This window comes from Tiliqua scincoides, chromosome 6 (genome assembly GCF_035046505.1).
Source record: "Tiliqua scincoides isolate rTilSci1 chromosome 6, rTilSci1.hap2, whole genome shotgun sequence".
NCBI lineage: Eukaryota > Metazoa > Chordata > Lepidosauria > Squamata > Scincidae > Tiliqua > Tiliqua scincoides.
This window is the reverse complement of record NC_089826.1, coordinates 25,905,315-25,930,825: the sequence shown is the minus strand read 5'-3', so window position 1 is coordinate 25,930,825 and position 25,511 is coordinate 25,905,315. Positions and strand designations below refer to the sequence as shown.

Genomic DNA, 25,511 nt, shown 5'->3' with positions numbered 1-25,511 from the left:
GTCTTTAAGGTGTTAGAAAATTCTTTGTTTCTTTGCCAAACAATCAATACTCCTAGTCTATAGATAGAAAAATTGAGATGGGAAGGAGGATAACCTGATGGATTCATTGTTGGCCAGAGGCATGAGGGCAAATTCTTCACCGTCAAGTGCCACTCTGTCCACTGGACCACCCTGGTTCTCCGCTTGATGTTCTTTTACACTCACAAAATAACCTCTCTCACCCAGCACACAATTCCCAAAAGCAGTAAATTGATTCCTTCATGCTTTGTAGCAAAAACAATGGAGCCACCTGTAAAGTTGATGCTTGTTGGAGCCGGGTCCAGAAAAAGAGCTGTCAAAGGGACACTGTGTTCTCCACAGCAATCTTCTGCATCTTGGGTAGAAGGGGCAAGCACTCAACAAGCCAGCATGAAGCTGTATTCTGTGAGAACGGAGTAAGAAAGTGTAGAATTGAGTGACTGCCTGACATCCATCCAGATACTCTCCTCTACTACATCTGGATTATCCTAAGCAACTGTTTGCTAGATGTGGCAGAAAAAGGGATGAATAGAGAACTGAGTAATGATGCCAGTGTGGTACTACTCTCTGTATTCATCCCAAGTACTGGGGAAATGTGCCTCCAAAGAGGCAGGATCTGGGTGCAGAGCAACAGGAATGGTACAGGATTCAAAATGTCAGCACTGGAGAAAACCCTCCAGATATTTAACTTCCTGTACAGAACAAAAATGCTCCACCAAAACTTTTGTCCTAACCTGGAAGTAAATCCCATTCATCTTATTGGATGTCTTTTTGAGTAAACCTGGAAGATCTAGGTTCAAATTCTCTGAAGACCTGGAAGATTCAGTTGCAAATCCTTGCTCAGCCATGAAGCTTCCTGGGTGACCTTGGGCCAATCACTTTCTTCCAGCCTTATCTACTTCACAGGGTTGTTGCGAAGACAAAAGGAGGGGAGGAACCCTGTACACCACCCTGAGCTCCTTGGAGGAAAGGAGGTATAAAAATGTGAAAAACAAATAAAATAAACGAAAATAGACTTGGGATACTTGAGTTTAAAAAATGCTCTTTAAATGCTTCTGTTTCTTTTCTTTTTTTCCCAAGCACTTTGAAAGACTCTTCTGGCCTGGAATTAGGATTCAGTTCCTCCTTGTATATTTCCTGGTCTATTTCTCATTTCCAAATCAGCCATGCATTTATGTCACTTCTTTCTTTTGATTCTTATCCTTGATCCTTCCTAAAAAGCTTTGCTGCTCTCCCTGCTTTGCTCTGTGCCACCTCCTTTACAGCACCACACTTGTCACTCATTCTGCATTATTCAACATGTAATTCCCCAATTCTGGTACTTTCCGACCCCAGAAACAATTATAGCCCCAATCTCGCTGTTGGGTTTTCGGGAGAATGAAGAAGAAGTTTGCGTTGCATCTGCCGTTGCTGCCTCTGCACCTGCTCTGCGGGTGAACAGAGGATTTAGTCTCCATGGTTGTCAGTCCAGAACTTTCAACCTTATCCTGTCAAAACATATGCATGTGAGTAGGTCTGTTGAACTCAGTGCAATTACTCATGTGCACAAAAGAACGCACATGCAGAAACCCCCTGGCAGGATCAATTTCTTATTAAGAACTAAATCCCTCAGAAGAGCAAACAAACAAAGCATTGATGGACACCCTAATTGGGAAAAACACATGCTTGAAGCAACATTGCCATCTAGAGACAGGACCGCAGTTGCGCTACAACTGGGTTTTTTCAAGATTGATCCAAGTTTTGTATAAAGAGGAACAAGATGGAACATTAAAGAACTGGAAAGAGAACAAAAAAGTGCAAATGTATTTGGGGATATATATATATATGTTTGCTTGCTGGAGAAAATAAGGTTTGTTGGATCACATGTGTCTATGTTTTTAGAACTTTCAGTAACTTTCCATACTTTATAAAAATTAATGTGTGTGATCTAGGGCTTAGGCTGAGGCTTTTAAGCCTTTATTAGTGTCTTCCCAATTCAAACCTGGCTGTTTCCCTAATTATGTCCAGCACTTGTGAAATAAATCTTGCAGATTTTACAAAACACAATCCCCTTTTCTTGGCCTCTTCAGCCAAGGATAAAATACTTGGCAATTAAAGTACAAGTCTAATATGGACCTGAACAGATGTAATCTGTACTGCAGTGGTTCTCAGACTGCGGGCCATGACCCACAAGTGGGTTGCAACCTGATTTTTGGTGGGTCACAAAACTAACCAGCTGATAGCTGATAAGTACAGTTGTATCTAAGACAAGATCATAGCCTAAGTCTTACTGAACACAATGGGCTTACTTTTGAATAAAATAAATAACACCATTTTCAAACACCTCTACTGATAAGGAAAATGTATTGAGACCTATGGAAACCGAAATGGAGCAGCATATGTATGTTTACTCATGAGTAGGCAGATGTGCCTCAGTTCATTTCAAAGGGCAGGCCAAGAGGAATGCAATGTCACCAGGATGGCTCTGCTCTGATGAATGCAGGCTCCAACAAACTGTCAAGAAGGAAAACCACCTCCAAGCTGAAAATGTACTGAGCCCTCTGGAAAGTGAAACTGAGCTACACATGTGTGTTTACTTGCAAGTAGGCAAACATGCCTCTTATCAAAAGCCAGGTGAAGGGGAAAGCAAGGCCACCATGGTACTGATCCAATGAACGTGGGGCTCAACCAGTGGCATAGCTACAGGGGGTGCAAAGCACTAAGTTTTGCAGAGAGCCTCACAGCGATGTGCAGGTGGCCCCTCCCCCTCCCCTTCTGAGCCATTCTGGGCAGGGGGAGCAAAACAGAGGGGGAGGGACAGGGACTATTTCTTCTTGATGCTTTATCTGCACAGGAAAACAATGATTTCAACTTGTCCTGCCAATTTTTGTAAAACAAAACAGTAAAAAAAGGGGGGGGGAAGCAACATGCAACTTGCCCAAGATCAAAATATGTTAGTAACCATCGTTTCTCTTCATGCTGTATGACAATAAAACAATTTTGCTTTAACTTCAGTCTGGACCTGCCCAGAATCCGCTCCTGACCTCACTACAGGAACAAATCCATTGTGTTAACTTCCCTTTAAGTCAGGGGGCTCTTTGGCACATCATGACCCTCCATATGCCAACGCAATGCAAGTACCATTACAGGGAGATGGGCACTGGTACAACAGCAGCAGTTGTGCTCTCCCACTAGCACTGAGACCCTTAAGCATAATAATATAGTGCAGGCATGTCCAACTTCAAACAGGTCCTGATCTACTTTTTCCAGCCAAAAGTGCCGGTGATCTACCACCATGAAAATTAAGTTTCAAATGAGTTTCAAATTAAATTTTAACCCAATAAAGTTGGAGAATTCGCCTCCCCCCAATTTTTAATGAACCTTCTGTCATTTACTTGGATGTGATCAGCTGTTAAGCAAATTAAGCAAAAACAAAACAGAGAGACGAAGATCCAGTAAGAACTGCAAAGGGAAATGGAAAGTATATTTTTTCTTAAAGTTTTATTAATAACTTTCTTTAACTGTCTTAATAATTTTCTTTAACTTTTATTGAGTTATTTGTGTTAAATTTAGGTCGAGTATTGATCCAGGCTGATCTTGCACAATCTTTAATATTTCGCTCTTGCTCATTTGTGAGATGTCTGAGCCTACATTTCATCCACCAGCTTTTTGAAGTTGGGTGAATATTGCATGAGGGCCAGTCTCAGGGAATCCTGGAGATGTTCATCTGTCATGTTGGAACGTTGTGTACTCTTCGTCATTTTCAGATGGGAAAATGCAGATTCACACAAATAAGTTGAACCGAAACAGGAGCGTACAGCTTCACTGCATCTTCTCAAGTTGGGAAATTTGTCTCTAGGCACTAGCTTCCAAAACGATTCTTGCTCAGCACGGGTCTTGAGAAAAATGTCATTTTTAAGGGTTAATATTTCGTTTTCAAGAGATGGCTTCTTCAATGAGTAATTTTTACTGATAGCAGCTGCAGTTTCTTTAATGTCCACATCTACTTTGAATGGGTATGACTCCACAACTGTTTCAATTTTTTGGAAATCACAGAATCTATTTTCGAATTCCTGGATAACAGAACAGATTTCTGTCACATACTTTTGAAAAACAAAATTTGGATATTGTCCCAGATGGTCCTGTGTATTAGGAAAATGATCAAAAGTGTTGTTTGCAAAGCCAGTCATCATTAGCTCGAATTTGCTCTTGTAGATGAAACTGTACTCATCATCTCGCCAATGCATTTGTTTTTACCTTGTAGTTCAAGGTTCATATCACTTAGTTCGCCTGTAAAGTCAGAGAGAAATGCCAGATCACATAACCACTCCTCATCTTCCAACTCTGCTTGGTCATCTCTCCTCTCCTTCAAAAAACTTCTTATTTCATTCAGCAAATCATGAAATCTTTGCAGAAATTTGTGCCTACTTATCCACCTTACATCTGTGTGCAAAATGATTTCTGCTGCCCCTTCATCAAGAGTAAGATTGAAAAGCAGTCTTTGAAGTGATCTTCCACGAACTGAATTTACAATTTTGAAAGTGATGTCCATGACAGTCTTTGAATTGAGTCTCTTGCTTGCCAAAACTTGCTAGTGAATGATGCAGTGGTAAGAAAGGAAATCTGGGAAGTCATTATGCTGTCTACAGAGGGCTATGAAACCATTAACCTCACCTGTCATTGCTCTTGCTCCGTCAGTAGTGATGGAAACAAGTCTATGCAATGGAAGATTACACTTTGTCACAAAAGAATGGAAAGAACTGAATATTTCCTGACAGGTAGTTCTCCCTTTTAAATAAATCATTCCAAGTAGTTCTTCTTTAACACTGAAGTTTTCAAAAACCATCCGGATAAAGACTAGTAACTGGGCTATGTCTCTTATGTCTGTAGATTCATCCAGTTGAAGTGAGAAAGCACGACAATTTGAAACATCCGCCAACAATTGTTCAGTTGTGTCTCCACACATCTTTTCTATTCGCCGCTCTACAGTGTTTCTTGACAATTGTACATCTTGAATAGCAGCTATGATCTCTTTCTTATTTTTAAATCCTTCAAAAAGATTGTCAGCTCCTTCAAGAAAACAATTTTTTACAAATTCCCCTTTAGTGAAAGGTTTGCATTTCTTTGCAATCAGGTTGCTGACCTTGAAGGATGCTATGGTTGCATTGACCGAATGTGACCTTGGCTTCGTCATCAACTGTTGCTGAGTAGCCAATTTCGATTTAAGTTCTTTGAGCTTCAGTTTCACTTTTGGGTGGAAAATCAGCATCAAACTTATTGCTATGCAGAGCCTTATAATGACGTTCCAGATTACCCTTTTTGTGCAAGGATACTGGGGCGTTACAAATTAGACAACAACACTTGTCTTTCACCATGATGAAGAAGTAGTCCATTTCCCATTCATCATGAAAGTGGTAGGTTTTGCTCTTCTTTGGAACACTCATCTTCGTTATACTGGGGTGGCTGGATGTAAGAAGGCCAAATCTGCTAAGTTAGTATAAACAATGGCTGAATCTGGTCCAAAACTGTCACTGTCCCAAAGTATTAAAGATCAACAGGAAATGAAGACCTCTGGATGATGTGCAATACAAGTACTGGAGATGCCAAAACCACACATGCAGTTCTAAAAGTAAAAATAAGAATTCATCATACTGGCACCAATAATCAAATACCACCAAACAATCATCTCAAACACCTGCCCAGTAAACCAGATAAAATCAAATACCGCCAAACAAGTTCAAATACCACCACATGCGATTTAATAAATTCTGCACACAGTGTAGAATCAACACAAAGGCAAGGCGAAATAAAATTGCAGAGGCAAGCAAAAGTCACAGTGGGTTGAACCAATTCGAAGGCAAGGCATAGCAAGTTAGAACAAAATTGGAAAAGCCCACCAAAATCACCAAATTCTTGACAATTTGTTGTGTCTGCCTGAAAACGTTTAATGAAAGCGAACTATAAGCAACCATCGACCAGCACACGACACAACTAAAATGGTAAGTGTATTCAGTTAAAGCTCGGGCGAATGGATATCGCCCGGTATATAACACACTTCTAAGGGGTGTTGGGGTGGGGGCAGGAATGGGTGATTTTGAGAGGCAGGAGACCGGGTATGACGCGGGCCTGTGGCGTCTCGTTGCGGGGCACGGACGGTGGCCCCCTGGGGTACGCACAAACTATTGGCACGAAAACAACAAGCGCCCTAATACACACGCAGGCAAGATTCCCGCAGGCAGGGAAAAAAGACAGGTAAAGGATCAGCAGCGGCAGCTAGCCCTCGGCAGATGACCTGCCGGCACGAGCTCTCTCCTAGCGACGGGGCAAGCTGCTGGAGAGATGGAGCCAAGTGGGGCTGGCGATCTACCTCTGTCCCCTCCACGATCTACAGGTAGATCGCGATCTACCTGTTGGACATGCCTGATATAGTGAGTCCTCCTCACCTGTGGGCTTGGCATCTGCAAATTTAGAAGACATCCTGGACGTGGCCAGAAGTTGTTTCTCCATGTCTCAGAAGGCCTCCTGGATGCGACTGGAAGGCACTTCAGGTTTTCCAGCACAAACCAGAAGTGCTTTCCAGTTGCATCTGGGAGGCTTCTGAGGAGGCTGGGAGGCAGGGCCTGGCCCCCAGGTAAGTAAATGTGGTGCTGTGTGGCCCCCTGGATTTAATTATCTGTGGAATTTTGTATCTGTGGTGGGGGGGGGGGGTTTGGAATGGATCCCCAAGGTTACCAAGGGCCCATTGTACTGTGAACTGCTGTGTCAGTGCATTTGCACAGGGATTGGTTAGTAACAACCCAATCCTGTTTTTGGCTGGCCGGAGTGTGGATGTAGTGGTGCTGACACAGCCTCTGATGCATCTTGCAGGCCAGCTGGGGACCATGGCATGATAGACAGGCAAGTAAGTAAGAAAATTCTTTCTTACTTACTCTGCTGCACCATGGTCCCCAATGGATTTACTCAGATCTTCGTCAGCTCCTTGACTGGTGCACATCTGAGTGGACCCATGGGGGCGTGTTGAGGCTGGGTGTGGGACTTAGGATAATGGCAGTGTTGTTGCCACTGCAGACCCTCAACATGCCTCCAGGTGGCCATGATCCCTGCCCTGTCCTCCTCCGCTCCACCCTGACCCTCCTCTTCACCACTCACAGTCCACCCCTCTGTGCCATCTCACCTCCTCTAGCAATGGCAGGGTGCTCTGGTTGACAACCTTCAGTCTCGAAAGACTATGGTATAAGCCTACAGCACCTGGTATTCCCAAGCGGTCTCCCATCCAAGTACTAACCAGGCCTGACCCTGCTTAGCTTCCAAGATCAGACAAGATCAGGCATGTGCAGGGTGCTCTGGTGGCGTGGTAATCAGCCTTTTGTTTGGGCAGCCCCACTGCATACATTGTTGCTGCACTTGCAGCACCAACAGAGTGGTGCTTCTGCTGACAAAACGTGCATTTCTTCAAGGGAAGGCACTCATAGTTAGGGTGTTAGGTTACCACAGTATTTCCAAGAAATACCAGTGATAGATTTCCTTATTTTGCATCAGACTAATGGTCCACCCAGTTCAGGACTGCCTTAAAATATTGCTTTCGGAGTGATGAGCAGGATGATAGGGGATTTTCCAAGCCCTCTCTGGAAATGATTTTCAAATAAGTAAATAAGAATTTCCGCACATCAGGCTAAGCATATATTCATGGATGTGGAGTGAGATAATATACCAACGTCTTTTGAGCAATAAATCAACGACTGCTTGAAAGATATAAAACAGATTGTTGGACAGAAACTGTCATCCCTCTATAGATACCAGCAATAAAATAATAAAATTCATGTAGTTCAGAGAGAGTATGCTTCCTCCTTATTTGAAAAACACACATTTCTTGTAACTTCTTTCAGTAAGGAATTAACATTCAGGAAGTGAGAAGACTCTTGTCAGAAGGAATGACCTGAAAACAGAAAGTTTACAAGATGGCCAACACAGTTTGCACAACTGTGGGATTTCCAGCAACTTCTGTGCCAATTCGCAGCATACTGTAAAGAAAACATAGCCAGTCTTCAGCCTGCTGCACAGCATTTTGGGATCTGAAGAAACATTTCTTTCTCAGCTACATCCTATCTTTTCTGCTTGCATGCATGCAACGCCCCAAAATAAGGGTCTTCACAGAGACTAGTGAGATTACACAATTTAGGATTGCCACCATTATGAGCCAAGCACACAATCTATTGTTTAGAGCAGGGCAGTCCAACTTTGGACAGTGGGATATCCATTCCAAGGGGAATTATCCTTGCATGACCCCCAGTTGTGCCAGCCCAGAAGTGATTGGTGCTGACATGATGACATCACTGCCAATGACTTCTGCATTCTGAGCCACTGAAGTCATTCAACAGGCTCAGGACACAAGCAGTGGTGGGTGTGACAGGGCTTTTCGATCTCCCTGCTACACTGTTCTAGCCCCTACCTCTCCAAAGAAGAAGCTGGAACTGCATAGAACGGAGTCTGAAAAGCTTCTGAAGTGGGAGGATGTGGGAGGGGGCTGCAGCCTGCCTTTCGGGGACTGCCATAAAGGGCCTCACAGGCCACATGCAGCCCGCAGGTCACATGTTGGACCACCATAGTTTATTCCTTGATTCCAGGAGGCAATCGCCTACCTCACCACTCCTGCCAGTGCTGGCCTGAGTCCTGTCCACTTGGCAAGGTGATCAATACAGACATGAATGAGATACACACTCCTGAAAAACCTTCAGACTGGTGGGTGTGAGAAATGTCTACTACTGGAAAGCAGACATGGCAGCAAAATGAAATGTCTGTCAAATCCACAGACTTGAGATGGGAAGTATACTGTGTGAACTTCTGATTAGAGATACCATTTGGTTGAAAGTCATTAGATGCTGCCAGGGATGGGCAAGTCAGGTGCAGCTGGACTCAAGTTGAGTCACGAGTCTCCACCCCCGCGACTTGACCAAAACAAGTTTTGCATGGAGCCTCACCACAAGTACGCAAGTGGCCCTGTCCCCTTCAGAGTGAGGGTGGCAGGTGAGGCAGAACTGCCCCGTTGTCATCAATGAAAAAGCACCGCAGCTATCCTGCTTGCTGACACCCAAGGAAGCTCTTCTTATACCTGCTTTTTTGGGTGTAAGCAGAGCCTCCTCATGTGTAAGCAGGCAGGGCAGCTGTGGTACTTTTCCATGGACTATGATAGGGCAGTTCTGCCTCACCTGCCACCCCTGCTCTGAAGGGGAGGGGGCCGCTTGCACATCTGTGATGAGGCTCTGTGCAACATGTCGTGCTTTGCAAGCCAAGGTGTACCCCCCTCTAGCTACACTACTGGAGTGCATAGGAGCCAGCCAGCATGATCACTTTGAACTGCCTCCTCCCCCTCCATGGGCTTCTCCAGCCAATTCTAAGGCAAGAACCCTCTTGGGTTCCTCCTTCTGCCCCATCTCATCCAAGGAAAAAATCCAACCACTCATCCTTTGTGCAACGACCAGAGGTTCCTTCAGAGATAGGCAAGAGAGCTCCCAGTCTTGTAGGCCAACTGCTCTTAAATTCAGTATATATGTATATAGATGTAAAACAGCCAACTTCAAAGCACTTACATCTGAATTAATTTTTCAAAAATGAGGAAACTAGAAAATGGAAAGTTTAAAGTCAAGTAGGTCAAGTGCCTCCCAAATGAGGTGATGTCATCAGAGTAATGACATAATCCTATTCCCCCCACTAGCCAATGTAATGTAGCAACTCTAACAGAGTGCATGGTGCAACCTCTTGTGGTATGGTGGCAACCAGGCTGGCCAGGAGAGGTTAAGCTGTAATCTGCCTAGCCACCAATAGGTCTCCATGGACCTACAGCTGGTGTAAGTATGGTGTAAGGAGCCTCAGGGGATGTGCTGGGCTAGGAAAAGGGGAATAGAATCTCAGATTGTGTGACTGCAGCTGAGACCCACCCCTTCCACTACTGAACCACCTGCTGCCTGCCCCACTCTCTGCCCAATCCTCCCCCAAACCACCCGCAAACTGCCCTTACCCACTCTGGCACAATCTGGGTGAGCCGCTGGCACAAGCATGGGGCTCTGGCCATTTGGGCCGGCAGTCTTGCAGGGCAAAGCAATGGTGCACTTTTTACAATTGTGTAATCCACTGCTATAAACTGGGCTGGGATTAGACAGGGCTGTTAAAGAAGCACAGCTAGTATGTATGCTACAGATAAGGAAAAGTATCATGAAGTTCAAAAGGAAGCTAACATGTTTGGTAAACAGCATCAAGGAAGTTACAAAACTTTAAAAGTCTTCCTTTGGGGGGGGGGGGGAAGAAAGCCTTGCCCAAATGAGAACAATAAGGGATGTGAAAAATAATTCATTCTGCTAAAAACATTAAGATCAGCAACAAAACATTACTTAAGCACATCAGAAGCGGTAAAACAGCCAGGGAGGTGGTTTGAGCCATTAGATGACAGGGGAGTGAAAAGTGTTCAAAGATGAGAAGGGAGGTTGTAGGGAAACTAAATTAATTCTCTGCCAGCCCAATCCTAACTTGCGCTGGAATGGGGAGGCCGAGTGGCCTGCCCCGCATCCAACGGAGGATTGGGGTTGGTTGTGGCACAGCCTGGGGCAAGCGTAACGCATTCCCCTTACCCTGGGTAACGCTGCAACAGCCCCAATGGGGCTACTAGGATCTGCACCACCTTAAGAGGTGGCGCAGACCCAAGCAGCTCAGAGCTGTTCCAGGCTGTCGAGGATCAGGGTTAGAATCTGGCACAAGCACTGGATCCCGGCTCCATCCCTGCTCAACTGAGGCCCACCTACAGGCCTACACACCACCTTCCCTCCCTCACCCCAGAACACTTCCTTCCTGCCCTCTCCTGCTCCCCCAGACCCCGAGATGGACTTACCATTCCTCCGGGGCAATGGCACTGGAGGCAGCCTTTGGAGGCTGACGCATCTCCAAGTGCCGACCTCCCAGCTTCTGAGGTAGTATGAAAGTGCTTTACGGCACTTTTGCAACACCTCTGGACCGCTGCAAGGGACTTGCACTGGCCCATTTCCTTATTTGGATTGGGCCCTGCATCTGCCTTTACTGTGGAAGGTGTAGTACGGATACCTGTTCCTGGACTAACTTTTTCAGGGTGCACACTCAAAGAACTGAGCCAAACAGAACTAATAACAGATGGAGTTCTGAGGTGTATTGACATAAAAACAAAACAGAAAACAGATATAAATCTTATCTAGACAAGAGTCTTTAAAGAACTCAAATGTGAAAATCCTAACTTTCTTACAATAATATATCTATAGTTCCCCCCCCTTATAATCAGGTTCCATAAGCAGTTATAGCAACACCAATTTTTGAAAAGGGATTCAGGGACTCCTGGGAGATTGGGAGATTATAGCCTCATTAGCTTAATGTTTGTTTTGGGTTAACTAGTGGAAAGCATAACTAAAGATAAAATTATTAAACATATAAAATAATAAGCCTGGCTGAAAATCACTACAGTTACTGCAAAGTTAAGTCCTGCCTCACTAAGAGTTCTTTGAGAGTGCCAGCAGGCCTGTGGGCAGCGGCAATCTAGTTGTACGTATACTTTCAAAAAGCTTTTCACAAAATCTCTCACCAGAGGCTCTTGAGTAAACAGAGTAGTCATGAAATCAGACAATGGGTCCTCCTGTGGACAGTCAACTGGTTAAACAAGAGGGAGTGAAAATAAATAGAGAAAGTTCACAATGGAGGTTGGCAAGAAGTGGGGTCCCCCTAATATCTTTATTGTGACAGCTGCTTTTAAACTTGCTCATAAATGATCTTGTGAGAAGGGCAGTGAGCAGTGACTGTGAGGCAGCCTACATTTGTAGATGACAAACTTTTGGGGAAGACCAAAATGGATGCTCCAAAAAGATATCTCAAACTGGGTGACTAAGCCACAAATGGCTCAGTGTTAGTAAATGCAAATGAAGTGATACACAATGGGGCAAAACAATCTTCACTTCACATACACACTGATTGCTGTCGGAAGTACAACTAACCAGAAAAGAGAACTGAGTGATAGAAGTTTTAGGGCAGACAAAAGGAGATACTTCTTTACTTCTTCATAACTAATTTATGGAACTTGTCACAATAGGATACTACTCACAACTGGCTACTAGTCACACAGCCCAAACCTATCCCCCTTTATCTAGCACAGCATGTGCTGCATGCTGTTGTGTGTGTGTGTGGGGGGGGGGGGATCAGATACCAGCAAGAGATAAGTAAAAACCTCCCAGTAGACCGTCTGATTGGCCTATGGGTTTCTTGAACCCACACCAACTGTTTTGCTGGTGAAAGTCCAAGGAAAGGAAGGGATGAAGTGGGCTGAGAAACCACGGCTGGTTCTGATGTGCAGCTTTGACATTGAGATCCACCCTCTCCAGCTTGTTCCCTGCCCCCAACCTCCTCCCTCCCCACCCTGAACCTTCTTTGAACTGCCCCTTCCATTACATGGTCCAGCGGAGTGTCGAGGTGCATGTGAGGTGCTCCTGGCCATTTCCCCCAGAAGCTCTGTCCCCACTGCAGGGCCATTTACAACAATGGATCGATTGATTTGCTGTTGTAAATGGCCCACAGGATTAGGCCATAAGTGGCTTTAAAAGAGGATTGGACAAATTTGTGGAGGGCAAGTCTACCAAGGTCTACCAGTTGTGATGGTTCCATGTAACTGCCAAGTTCTGGGGCACAGTGCCTCTAATTGCAAGGGAGTAATACCTCCTGCTTATCTTCTACTGAAAAGCATCTGTTGTACTTTGTGAGAAACAGGATGCTGGACTAGACAGTCCTTTGCTTGGATCCAGTAAAGTCCTTCAGGTGCTCTTACATAGCTTCCTGAAGCTGCTTTTTAGCAGCTTAATTTAAGCTTCAATTTAAAAAAATTGTTGGGTGTATAGCATGTCATGACAGGTAGTATTCAATTTGGCATGGCTATGCAGTTAAACTCCTAGACAAGTGTTTCTCAACCAGTGGTATGGGTACCACTGGTGATACTAGAGGCAGTGTCTGGTGGTCCTTGCAGGACACCAGACACCCACTGCCTGACAGTGAGACCAGCAAGGTGATGTGACAAACTGGTAGAAGGCCCAGCTTGGTGGGCAGAGTTCCAGGGCACGCCTTCTGCATGCTCACAAAAGCCTCCTATCTGCCCTAAGCGTCTTACTGGTATTTATCACGTCTTATCTGGCCTCCCAACCTGGAAGTAACTGGTGATGATGTCATCACCAATTACTTCTGGTGGTACTTCCAACAGGTGGACCATGTGAAGTAGTACAGTGGGGGTCAAACATTGAGAAATGCTGGCCTAGACTATTCTCTTTTCAAAGCATGCCAAAGAGATACATGTCCACAGTTTTTTGGTTTCCTTTTTTCATATACAGACTAGGAAAACTGTACACATTTCTCAGATCCAAACACTCTTCAGATCCTCCCCATGTGATGTGAGTTGTCTTTACACGTCTCTGAAAAGGGGAGGGGTAATCAAAGTTCTACAACAAGATAACCAAATCTCTTTTTCAACTAAAGGTGAAGTGTAGCTGAACTAAATTTCAGTGTAATGTAACAAAAAAGTACAGTTCCTTAATCCAAAACAGACTAATGAGACTGATTGTTCGAAGAGCCAATGAGATGTTATTATGACAAAGCATGAGCAATAAGGTGATAGTAAGACACTGGTTGGCAACCTTCAGTCTCGAAAGACTATGGTATAAGCCTACAGCACCCGGTATTCCCAGGCGGTCTCCCATCCAAGTACTAACCAGGCCTGACTCTGCTTAGCTTCCAAGATCAGACGAGATTGGGCATCTGCAGGGTAACAGTTGCTGCAAGACAGTTGCTGTAAGACACTACCAGTGACCAAGATTGCTAAAATCACAGTTATTGCAAATAATATGATCATGTTATATACCTTTCGGTGTGTAATTTACAGCAGAATGCAGTAAAACAACAATGTTGAAATAAATGTGTTCTGTCAAAAGGTGTACTCTAAAAATCAGGGGGGTGGGGCAATGGTACATCACCATGCCCTCCACCCGGGTCTGTGCCCCACACACTGCATGGGAGGAGGTGCATCATGGGGGTGATGCACTGGCCTCCTGCACTGGGTGATGCAAACCGTAGTGACGCCACTGCCCTGAAGGCCTAGATGACTTTTAAAGTGGATTGGACAGACAGGGGTGTTGGATGGGAAGGCTGGACAGGGGAAGCCTGGCTCTGATTGGTCTGAGGAACTCCTTGTCACAGGAGGTGGTGGGGATGGCACCTGATGGCCTAGATGTCTTTCAAAGGGGGTTGGACAGGCAGGGGTGCTGGACACAGGGGCTGGCTGGCTGACTCTCTCCCCCCCTGCCCTTGGATCTCAGGGTCTTGGGGGGGGGCTTCTTGTGGTGTTGCACAGGTTCTGTGGGCAGGTGGGCTTTCTTGTGGCCAGCTCTCTGGAGTGGTAAAGCACCCTTCCTGGGTCTCCCTTTAGGTCTGGAGCCCAGCACAGGTGCCATCACTTTGGGGCCTGACAGGCTGCGAAGGGGCCCCCCACCCTGCTGGACTGCTGCAGGCAGGGATGCCTCCCTGGAGGCTGCTGTCCACTTGCACCAGCAGGCACAAGTCGGATCAGTCCTGCTTGGGGGTGGGGGGTGGGAAAGAGAGGGGGGCCTCTTGGGGCTCCTCTCCCAGCCCGCCACTGACAAGCGCAGCCCACCTGAAGGAGCACTGTGAAGAGCCTGGGCAGGTAGAGTGCAGGTAGTGTACCTGGAGGGGACAGGGCTGGAGCGCTGCAGCAGTGGTTGGTCCCTCCCCCTTCCTGGTTCTACCCACCCAGCCTGGTCACCTTCTGAGTCCTAAACCCCCATGTCAGAGAGATGGGAAGGCTCCTGCAGACATTTGCCATGGCCTGCTGCTTCTCTGCTGCTCCAACATATGCAGGTGAGTGGACTGACAGCTTGTGCCCTGTCCCAGTCAATCCAGTGGTGTCACTGGAGGGTGTGAGCTGCACCGGGTGATGTGCACGGGTGTGTGTGTGACAAGCACTAGTGATCACAATAGCTAAAATCACGGTTATTAGGAATAATACCATCCTTAGGAATAATACCATTTGATGCGTAATTTACGGCTGAATGCAATGAAAAAAGCTGGAATGAAATATCTCAATTCTATCAAAAGTTACGGCCAAAATACAAGAAAACAAAAATACAAGTGTCTAATGCAGGGGTGCCCAAACCCCGGTTTATGTGCCATAAACCGCTGCACTTGGTCCCTGCACCCACAATGGATTTTCCTTACATACACATTGCACACGTTTTAAACGTGTATGCTTGGTAACACAAGCAGGGGGACATGGCCAAACAACATGCTTCCATTCCCCTGCCATGCATTCATTCTGGCATTTTAAAGTTACATCCAAAAAGGCAATGGCATCGCTAGGGTTCGTCACCCAGTGTGGGAGGCCAGCGCATCACCCCTAAGATCTCCTCCCATGCAGTGAGCGAGACAATGCCCTGGGTAGTCGATGTGGTGATGTACCATTGCCTGACCTGCTGATGGTTTTGTGTTTTTTTTTGCTATAATTTTTGATAGAAAATTATATGTGCACAGAGATATTTCAACACTGTTTGTGTCACTGCAATCGGCATGAAATCACACATTGGTTGATATATAACATGATGGTATTCGAAAATACCAAGATTTAAAAATTTTTGGCCAGTAGTGGTATTACCATCCTTGTGTGCATCAGCCAGTATGGCCTGACCCCCTGTACCCCCTAGCAACACCACTGAAAGAGGGCGCCTATGCATATGCAAACTGCATATGCGTATGTTTTATATGAATAACCAGAGCCCAAGACTTGGGCCATCTCTAGCCCAAGACAGAACCAGAGATGCCATGCCAAATGCTGCTTCCCTCACTCAATGATGTGCCAGCCTCTGTTCCTCCCATTCTCCATTGTTCTAGCACAGCACTCTCCTCCTCTCCTTTTCTCTTCCTCTCTGCCCCCCTTTTCTAATTCAGGAAGAAGGAGAAGCAGAGGAGGCAAGTAGGTGGACACAGATTGATGCCTCCCCACCCATCTACTGCTTGACGCAAATGCTTCAGTTGGCCTCATGGATGGACTGGACCTGAAGGAACCTACAAACATTACCCAAATGCTCATCTGAACGTCCAGATGGGGACAGCAGAATTTATGGCCTCTGTCATGGCCCCACAAGCATTTGTCGCAACATGTCTGAAAAAACCTGTGCACATACAACCAGATTCTGCTCCTCAGTTCCCACTTTGTTCAGATGAATGTCTGAATAGCAATCAGATCTCTGGGAAAATTGTCTTGGTCTAATGATAGCATGCAGGGCTTTTTTTCTAATGGAACGCGGGGGGACGGAGTTCCAGCACCTTTTTGCAGGGGCCCCTCCCCTTTGGAGGCATTCCAGGAGGGGGGGAGCAAAATAGAGGCATTTGCTGGGTGGGTGCTAGGGGGTGCAGGGTGGGCGGGTGCCTGGCCCTGCCTGACTGCACAACCACCCCCTCCTGCCCCATCTCCAAGCTCTTGCCTGAGACCAGCCTGCCTCCCCTCCCCCCGCGCTCTGCTTTCCAGCGCAGCTTCCAAGCTGGTGGAGGGCGCAGGGGACACGTGCCGACACCGAGGAGGACGGCCAGCCAGCCAGCCAGGGAGACGGGCTGCGGCATCCACGGAATGCCCAGGTACTGGCTTGGTGGAGGAGGAGGGGAAGGAAGCTGGCTGGTGCAGCCCCCGTGCCAATCTGCAGCACGAGCCTAGGCGTGTCTACTCAGAAGTATGTCTCATTGTGCTCAATGGGGCTTGCTCCTGGGAAAGGGTGCATAGCCTTGCAGCCCGAGAGCCCAAGCATGTCTACTCAGAAGTAAGTTCCATTGTGTTCAATGGGGCTTACTCCCAGGAAAATGTCATAGCCTTGCAGCCTGAGTAGACAGGCAGAGAAAGAGCTCTGAGGCTGCAGTCCTCTCCACACTTTCCTGGGAGGAAGCCCCACTGCCTCTAGTGGGACTGACTTCTGAGTAGACAGGCACAGGATTGGGCCCTGAGGCTGCCATCCTATCCACAGTAAGCCCCATTCACTAAAGTGGACTTCTGAGTAGACATGCCTAGGATTGGGCTCTTAGGCTGCAATCCTAGGCACTTTCCTGGGAGTAAGCTCCATTGACTAGACTTACTTCAGAGTAGACATATCTAGGATTGGGCTCTTAATCCTGGCAGAGATATATATCTGCACCCGTTTTCACATGCTAAGGGCAGGTGAAAAAGGGATTCTACGTGTGTACAACATGCTGTCCAGCCTTGCCAGAGATCCTCCTCATCCTTCCCCCACAAGCATGCCCTCCGCCAGCCAGCGTTTGCAGCTCCTCTCCAGCAAGGCACAGCAGCTGCTCAGGGCAGCAGAGAACATACAATTGCATGCCAAGCGCCTTCCCAAAGACACAGAGTATTCTGATACCTGAATTAAACCATATTTAATTGCTTGTTTGCAAATGTAGCTGTTTCTATGTGCACCTAAGGACCCCTCTCGTGTAAGAATTCCTTTTTTGTTCTTACTCCCACAGTTGCTTAGAGTAATTTTACTACATGGAACTCATGTAAGCCATTTTCCGGAATCCATTCACTGCTTCCTCTCCTCGAAGTAGTGCCACACTACATACTACACGCTACAAGTGCACCTGTACAGAATTTTTCCCCATGTGTAGAAAAAATAGCCAGGGGGAAGGGGATGTAGAGATTGACAGACCAATCCTATGCATGTCTACTCAGAAGTAAGTTCATCTTTAGGGGGGAAGCACATAAAAAATATTTTATTTCTCCAATTAAAAATGGTTTATAAATAAATAAATAAATAAATAAATAAATAAATAAAATAAAAGATTAACAAGTTGTGAGTTCCTGCACCTTTTTATTTACAAAAAAAGCACTGATAGCATGTATAAAGAATTCTCCATTTGGGGGGGGGGAACGCCCCTGAGAATATAGTTGTGAAATGTATGCCTGCCTGCATATAGGCCAATTATATGTCTTCAAAATGGCGGAAATATGATGATTGTGTGACCTGCCACCCCTGCTGCTGACTTTAAGGAACTTGAGTTTTGCAAACTGGAAACCACTGAAACCATCACATTTCTGAGTTGAGATTTTAGTCTGGGTATCTGTTGTTGACATGACTGATTGCTGCAATAAGGAAGTCTTCAGGGAAGCAGCAAAGAATATGAAGACTACCCAACTTTTCAATGAGGTGGGAAAAGAAAACAGAAACAATTTTGCCTCGGTTTTTCCCAGTTACACTGAGTGAAGTCAGGAAGGGGACGGACAGGGTGATGCAATGCCTGTTCTGGGCTTGGTTTTGCTCAGCCTTTTCAATAAATGACACCCTTCTGCTGCTCCAGAGCTGAGCTGCTTTCAATCTGTGCTCAGGGAGGCATAGAAGAGCCCAGTCAGTGGGGTTTACTCCCAGGTGAGTGTGGATAGGATTGCAGCCTGACAGCCCAATCCTATGCAGATCTATTCAGAAGTAAGTCTCATTAGAGTCAATGGGGTTTACTCTCAAGTAAGTGTGGCTAGGATTGCAGCCTGACAGCCCAGTCCTATGCAGATCTATTCAGAAGTAAGTCTCATTAGAGTCAATGGGGTTTACTCCCAGGTAAGTGTGGTTAGGATTGCAGCCTGACAGCCCAATCCTATGCAGATCTATTCAGAAGTAAGTCTCATTAGAGTCAATGGGGTTTACTCTCAGGTAAGTGTGGTTAGGATTGCAGCCTGACAGCCCAGTCCTATGCAGATCTATTCAGAAGTAAGTCTCATTAGAGTCAATGGGGTTTACTCTCAGGTAAGTGTGGTTAGGATTGCAGCCTGACAGCCCAGTCCTATGCAGATCTATTCAGAAGTAAGTCTCATTAGAGTCAATGGGGTTTACTCTCAGGTAAGTGTGATTAGGATTGCAGCCTGACAGCCCAGTCCTATGCAGATCTATTCAGAAGTAAGTCTCATTAGAGTCAATGGGGTTTACTCTCAGGTAAGTGTGGTTAGGATTGCAGCCTGACAGCCCAGTCCTATGCAGATCTATTCAGAAGTAAGTCTCATTAGAGTCAATGGGGTTTACTCTCAGGTAAGTGTGATTAGGATTGCAGCCTGACAGCCCAGTCCTATGCAGATCTATTCAGAAGTAAGTCTCATTAGAGTCAATGGGGTTTACTCCCAGGTAAGTGTGGTTAGGATTGCAGCCTGACAGCCCAATCCTATGCAGATCTATTCAGAAGTAAGTCTCATTAGAGTCAATGGGGTTTACTCTCAGGTAAGTGTGGTTAGGATTGCAGCCTGACAGCCCAGTCCTATGCAGATCTATTCAGAAGTAAGTCTCATTAGAGTCAATGGGGTTTACTCTCAGGTAAGTGTGGTTAGGATTGCAGCCTGACAGCCCAGTCCTATGCAGATCTATTCAGAAGCAAGTCTCATTAGAGTCAATGGGGTTTACTCTCAGGTAAGTGTGGTTAGGATTGCAGCCTGACAGCCCAGTCCTATGCAGATCTATTCAGAAGTAAGTCTCATTAGAGTCAATGGGGTTTACTCTCAGGTAAGTGTGGTTAGGATTGCAGCCTGACAGCCCAATCCTATGCAGATCTATTCAGAAGTAAGTCTCATTAGAGTCAATGGGGTTTACTCTCAGGTAAGTGTGATTAGGATTGCAGCCTGACAGCCCAGTCCTATGCAGATCTATTCAGAAGTAAGTCTCATTAGAGTCAATGGGGTTTACTCCCAGGTAAGTGTGGTTAGGATTGCAGCCTGACAGCCCAATCCTATGCAGATCTATTCAGAAGTAAGTCTCATTAGAGTCAATGGGGTTTACTCTCAGGTAAGTGTGATTAGGATTGCAGCCTGACAGCCCAATCCTATGCAGATCTATTCAGAAGCAAGTCTCATTAGAGTCAATGGGGTTTACTCCCAGGTAAGTGTGGTTAGGATTGCAGCCTGACAGCCCAATCCTATGCAGATGTATTCAGAAATAAGTCTCATTAGAGTCAATGGGATTTACTCTCAGGTAAGTGTGGCTAGGATTGGGCTGTAAGGCTATAATCCTATGCACATTTACCTGGGAGTAAGCCCTATTGGCTGTAATGGGACTTACTTCCGAGTAGGCAGGAACGGGCTTGGGCTGTAAGGCGCCTCTGCTGCCCACCCTTGTCCCCTCCCCTCTCGGAGCAGGTCCAAATGACAGCAGCTGATCCTCCCTCCCAGCCTCTCTGGAGGGCGGGAAGAAGGAAGGGGAGAGTCCCGTCCCTTGCGCTCGGGAGCATCGGAGCTTAGAAGGGGCAGCAGCCCGCCTTCCTGGCAGGCAGCCGGCGGTCCCTTTGCGCGCCCGCTGAGACCCACCTCGGGGTCTCTTTGGAGAGCTCCTGGCGGCGGTGAGTGGCAGGCAGAGGGAAGCTCCCAGGCAGGCGCCCTCTCCGCAGCTGCGAGCTTGGCAAGGGGGGAAGCGCCAGGCACAGCCCGCCCCGCTCGGGGCTCCTGCGCTCAGCAGCCGGGGGCCGGAGCCCCGCTCACCTCTGCGTCCTCTCGGCCGAGCTTCCCACGCCGGATCGAGGCCGCGACTCCGAGGCTCCCTCGGGCCTGCTGCGCTGCGCCCGTCCGGAAATGGAAGTGAAAGTGCGCCCGGTTCCTGGAACGCCCGCCTGGCTGCGGGGAGGGCGCCGGGGCTGGCCTCTGGTGCGGGCAGGAGGAGGGTGGCGGCGGTGCATCGCTTGGGACCCCTGCCTGGGCGAAGCGGAGAAGGCTCCCTTCCCGGGGCGGGGAAGCGCCCTGCTGCCTGCGCTCTGGCGGGAACCTGGCTGCTGTCTGGCCATCGAGGGGACCCCTCTGGGGACTTTCCCGGCTCCAATGCTGCAGGGAAACCCCTGGTGCGTGATCGGACCAGCGGCGTCCGTGGGAAGGATCGGGCTGCAGGCTCCCGGAGGCGGTGGCGTAGCTAGAGGGGGGGCGAAGCGCTACGTTTTGCAGGGGGGTCTCACTGCAGCCCCTCCCCTTCGGAGCCAGTCCAGGAGGGAGAGCAAAACGGAGGCGTACGCTACCGGAGGCGTTTTGCTCCCCTCTCCTGGAGTGGCACCGAAAGGGAGGGTCCCCTTGCACGCTGCAGTGAGACCCCCCTGCAAAACGTAGTGCTTGGCACCCCCTCTAGCTACGCCATTACCCTGTTGAAGAAGGCTTCAGGTTTTAAATCTTGGTGGGCTGCTTGCAACCGCACAGTGAGTGCTTTACAGTGCCATCCTCCCAGTGTTTCTCAAACACGGTGGGTTGGGAGCCAACTTCAGGTGGGTCCCTGTTCATTTTAATATATTAGACTTGATGCACCCATGGTGTGTGACTGCATTTGGGGAAATGTGACAGGGCTGCACTTTTTCAGGCTACTGTGTATATGCTTTTAACAATGATAGGAAATGAGACTTACTCCTGGGTAGGATTGCAGCCTAGGATTGTTAAACGTTTTCCTGCTTGACGGTGTCACTTCTAGTCATGTCATCACTTCAGGTGGGTCCTGGCAGATTCTCATTCTTTAAAAGTGGCCCTGGTGCTAAAAGTTTGAGAACAGGAGCTTTTTCTGGACCGCATTTATTGCTATGTAATTGTTAGTGTAGTCAAACACAGACTGCCATTAAATAGAAAAGTCCAAACACAAACATTTTACCACTGAAATTCTTATTAATACTATTAATCATTAGTAAGAACTGCAGTCAATCATTTGCATGTTTACTTCAAAACAAGTTCCAGGGGGTTTACTGGGGCTTACGTCCTGGTAAGTGTGACTAGAACATCAACCAAGGAGATGATCCAGACCCTTTCCAGATCCATGCATGCCTGTAAAAGAGTTCCACAATGGCATCACTGTTGTGCATAGGGCTGCATGTGCATGTGTACAGAACACAGAGGGAACTGGATTGTTCTATGTATCTGTTTTTCGAACATCAACCAAGGAGATGATCCAGACCCTTTCCAGATCCATGCATGCCTGTAAAAGAGTTCCACAATGGCATCACTGTTGTGCATAGGGCTGTATGTGCATGTGTACAGAACACAGAAGGAACTGGATTGTTCTATGTATCTGTTTTTCGAACATCAACCAAGGAGATGATCCAGACCCTTTCCAGATCCATGCATGCCTGTAAAAGAGTTCCACAATGGCATCATTGTTGTGCATAGGGCTGTATGTGCATGTGTACAGAACACAGAAGGAACTGGATTGTTCTATGTATCTGTTTTTCTCTTTAAGATATTTACACTAGTAGCTAATGGAACCTTGGTATGTAAATATCTTAAAGAGAGTGCTGTGTCATTTGAGTGCTGTGTACCAACAGTCTTGTAAATCTCTCTACATCTTGTGATTTAGGCTGTGCTTTTAAGATGGTGTTCTAAGGCATGAGCTGAAGCTTAGTTGTTGCATTGCCAGATTGGTCTGGGAGAGACCTTTGCCTAAAACTCTGCCTGGGCCAGTCATGGCACAATATAACTTGACTACAACTATCTAACTCAAAGGCAGCTTCATAGAATGATTATTTAATGATTAGAAGTGTTTTCATCTAGTAGTCTCAAAATATGATCTTTTCTTTCAGTGCAGGAATAATTTAATCAGTTTCAAAGGCAACTGATTCCAATCATTTAGCAGGTCACACCTCTGGGTTATGAAATGTGAAACAGCCTTTGGAATAGTTTTGTTTCCCATTTTGAGAAGGCTTCCTGTTTCCATCTAACAGGCTACATTGGCCATGCAATGATTCTAAGTGTCGTGTTGTGGCCTTTTCTTCTTCTAGAATATTCTGTTATCACTGCCATGACAACACTGGAAGAAGCTGCAGAAACTGAAGAGGATTCAACTTGTCTTTATGTGACTGTCTATCATCCAAGTCAAGCGGCAAACAAAATATTCAGTGAATTAAGCTTCAAACACCGATATAAGCTGAAAGCACACCATCAGGTTATGTTTGGGAGAGACTGTAGCATCTGTGATTTTAACTTGGTTGACAACCGTGCGTCACGCATTCAGTTTGCCCTGCAGTTTTTCAGGCACTTTGGCAGCTTGGAGTATGGTTTTGAAATTAAGAACTTGAGCAAAAAAACAAAACTCACTGTGAACAATGTTGAGCTGGCCTATCTGAATAAAGCTGACCTGCCAGGGAACTGCACTGTTTGTTTTGGCGATTACCAAATCCTTTTGCAAAAACAAGGACGACCATCAGAGGACTATTTCGAAATTCAGTTTGAATTGGCCAAAGCATCACTGCTGGAGGAAAAAAGTCTTGGTTCCCACTTACCTGTACCTGAACATGGTTTGGCATGTACTGAATCTCCAGTAGAGATTGATGAGAATGAATGGGGAAGATCCCAGAAGAGATAGATAGAATGATTTGCATGTTTAGATATTCAGTTCCTACTTCTTGGCCCTTTGTACCATAGCAAGACTGTTATCATCCGTAGTTGCAAAACTACACATTAACTTGCACTATGAAGAGATTATTACAGTATTAAAATCCTTGGGATCCTGCTACTTAAAGGCTAAATTTTGTCATCATAGATTGAAGAAATGTGCATGATGTCTCTGTATTTTTCAGATGTAGGCTTTCTACGTTACTCATCTTATCCTGCAAAATTAGATGAGAAGAGGGAGGGGGGAAAAACTGTCCCACATCCAGAGTGCCTTGGCTAAGTGCAGACACCTACCCTCTTTCCTCTTCTGCTCCAGAGTAGGAGGGGAAAGAGTGGAGGGGAGGGGATAACCTTATGGGGGATGATCATAATTCTGGCTTGGCAAGCAAAGCCAGTCAACAATGCTGGCATACTGATGGACTGTGATATTTAAATACAGCTTTATATGTATAACCTTTCCCCCTTTCTTGAAGCCAAAGCTGTTGATACCCACCATGCAAGTTGTGAATGTAAATAAAGATATACCTTTAATGCTGTTATGTATTTGTCAACTCAGCTTTGTTAGCCTTTATATACACATTAGGACATCATGAAATGTTTTCTTCTGCATAAAGCAATGGCAGCAGTAGAGTATTTGAGAGATACTAACTTGTAGAACTATAGCTACATGGAAAATCAAGCAAGAAGCAAACAAAAATCTGTTAGAGCTTAGAAAAGTCCTGGATACACTGAAGGCATTAATGAGAAACTTTTTAAGGATGTTGAAAGTGCTCTTTATCTTTGTAGTGGAATAAATAGGTCGTGGATTATAACTATAAATATAATTTGGTGTGAGGACTAAAATCCAGAGTTGCTTATGGACTAATTTTTCATTAGACTTGAAAGAGTTCTGTCTTTTTGAGACTGTTTTTCGTTTTGTTCTTCTCCGTTAACCACACTATCTGTAAGAAAAATTCAAAGAATGCCTGGCTGAAAAAATTGCAAGATGGAGCCTGTTCCAGATATTTGTACTCAAATGATCCTTAAAAATTTGGAAAAATTGCTCACAATGAGAAGACAGCAGTTGAGTTGGTCCTTGCAGATTTAGGCCAGTTTAAAGAATATCTCTCCACAGATAGATGTGTGCAAGGAGCAAATGGAAGATGTGAAGAAACAAGTAGAAGGTACACAGAAGGAGAAAGCGGAAAAGATGATGGTGAGGAATGAAATCATCATCAGAAGAGTGGATACAGAAATTAGAAGAGTGGAAAATCAACAGGATCTAGAGGGGACGCTGATGGAGATTGAAATAGAGAAGATGAACAGAGAAACATGGGTGCACAAAATACAAAATTTGTTGGAACAAGAAGAAAACATATTCCAGTTAATTGGAAGAATGAACATACCTTATATAAGAAAGTGTGGGCTTATTGGATTCTGTTATGAGATAAATTATTAAAGATATTACAGGAGAAAAAATGGAAAGAAAAAAAACCTGAGGGTTAAAGAAAATTGGAGGATTTTATTTAGTTAACTGGTTTAAATTTACTTAAAAACAAATACATACAAAATTGATATATATGAATTAGAAAAAATAGCTGGAGATATTAGCGTGTGGATGAATTGTTTTATAGGTGGTTATGTTAAATGATAAAAAGTGAATATTTAGAAAATATATTATAGGGAATTAGGAAAAATCTATTATATTTGATATAAGAAATATATAAATGAGTAGAAGAGTTAGAAGTAGATGGAAGAATTGTTTTGTTATATTGGTAATTAGATAGTTTTAATATTGAGTAATTGAAGTAAGTTTGTTTGATAAAAAGTGAAAATTTAGAAAATATTGTACAGGGCATGGGGAAAATTTAGTATATATTATATGAATAAATGAATAAATTAATAAGAGGCAGAAGTAGATGAGTAGTAGATTAGGAGATATGGTATGATTAATGAGTAATGGTATATGGTATTTAGCACTCCTAAATGTATGTTATGTTTGTATGTTTGTGTGTTAATTAAAAATAAAAATGAAAAAAAGAAAAGTAACGGACACAGATTTCGACATGTAGAAATGACAGTGAACTATGTCCAGATGTTAAAGGTTACAGCTTTG

The 25,511-nt window shown here is 45.4% G+C and overlaps 1 protein-coding gene and 1 pseudogene across 2 annotated transcripts; one reads left to right on the top strand and one right to left on the bottom strand.

Moving 5' to 3' along the window:
- Nucleotides 1-13,705: 13,705 nt before the first annotated feature.
- LOC136656316 (5S ribosomal RNA) lies at nucleotides 13,706-13,825 on the bottom strand (annotated as a pseudogene).
- A 6,435-nt stretch (nucleotides 13,826-20,260) lies between these two features.
- TIFA (TRAF interacting protein with forkhead associated domain) lies at nucleotides 20,261-23,955 on the top strand. Of its 2 annotated transcripts, none has more exons than XM_066632502.1 (2): nucleotides 20,261-20,406; nucleotides 22,804-23,955. In XM_066632502.1, exon 2 carries the CDS (start codon nucleotides 22,824-22,826, stop codon nucleotides 23,385-23,387), a length of 564 nt encoding a protein of 187 aa, XP_066488599.1. In that variant the 5' UTR covers nucleotides 20,261-20,406; nucleotides 22,804-22,823; the 3' UTR covers nucleotides 23,388-23,955. The 2 variants fall into 2 exon arrangements, with proteins under 2 accessions (XP_066488599.1, XP_066488600.1); XM_066632503.1 differs by lacking the exon at nucleotides 20,261-20,406 and adding an exon at nucleotides 21,212-21,309.
- The last annotated feature ends 1,556 nt before the right edge of the window (nucleotides 23,956-25,511 follow it).

What these genes read in the sequence shown, in the direction of transcription:
- TIFA (XM_066632502.1), top strand. Translation starts at nt 22,824, where the DNA reads ATGACAACACTGGAAGAAGCTGCAGAAACTGAAGAGGATTCAACTTGT.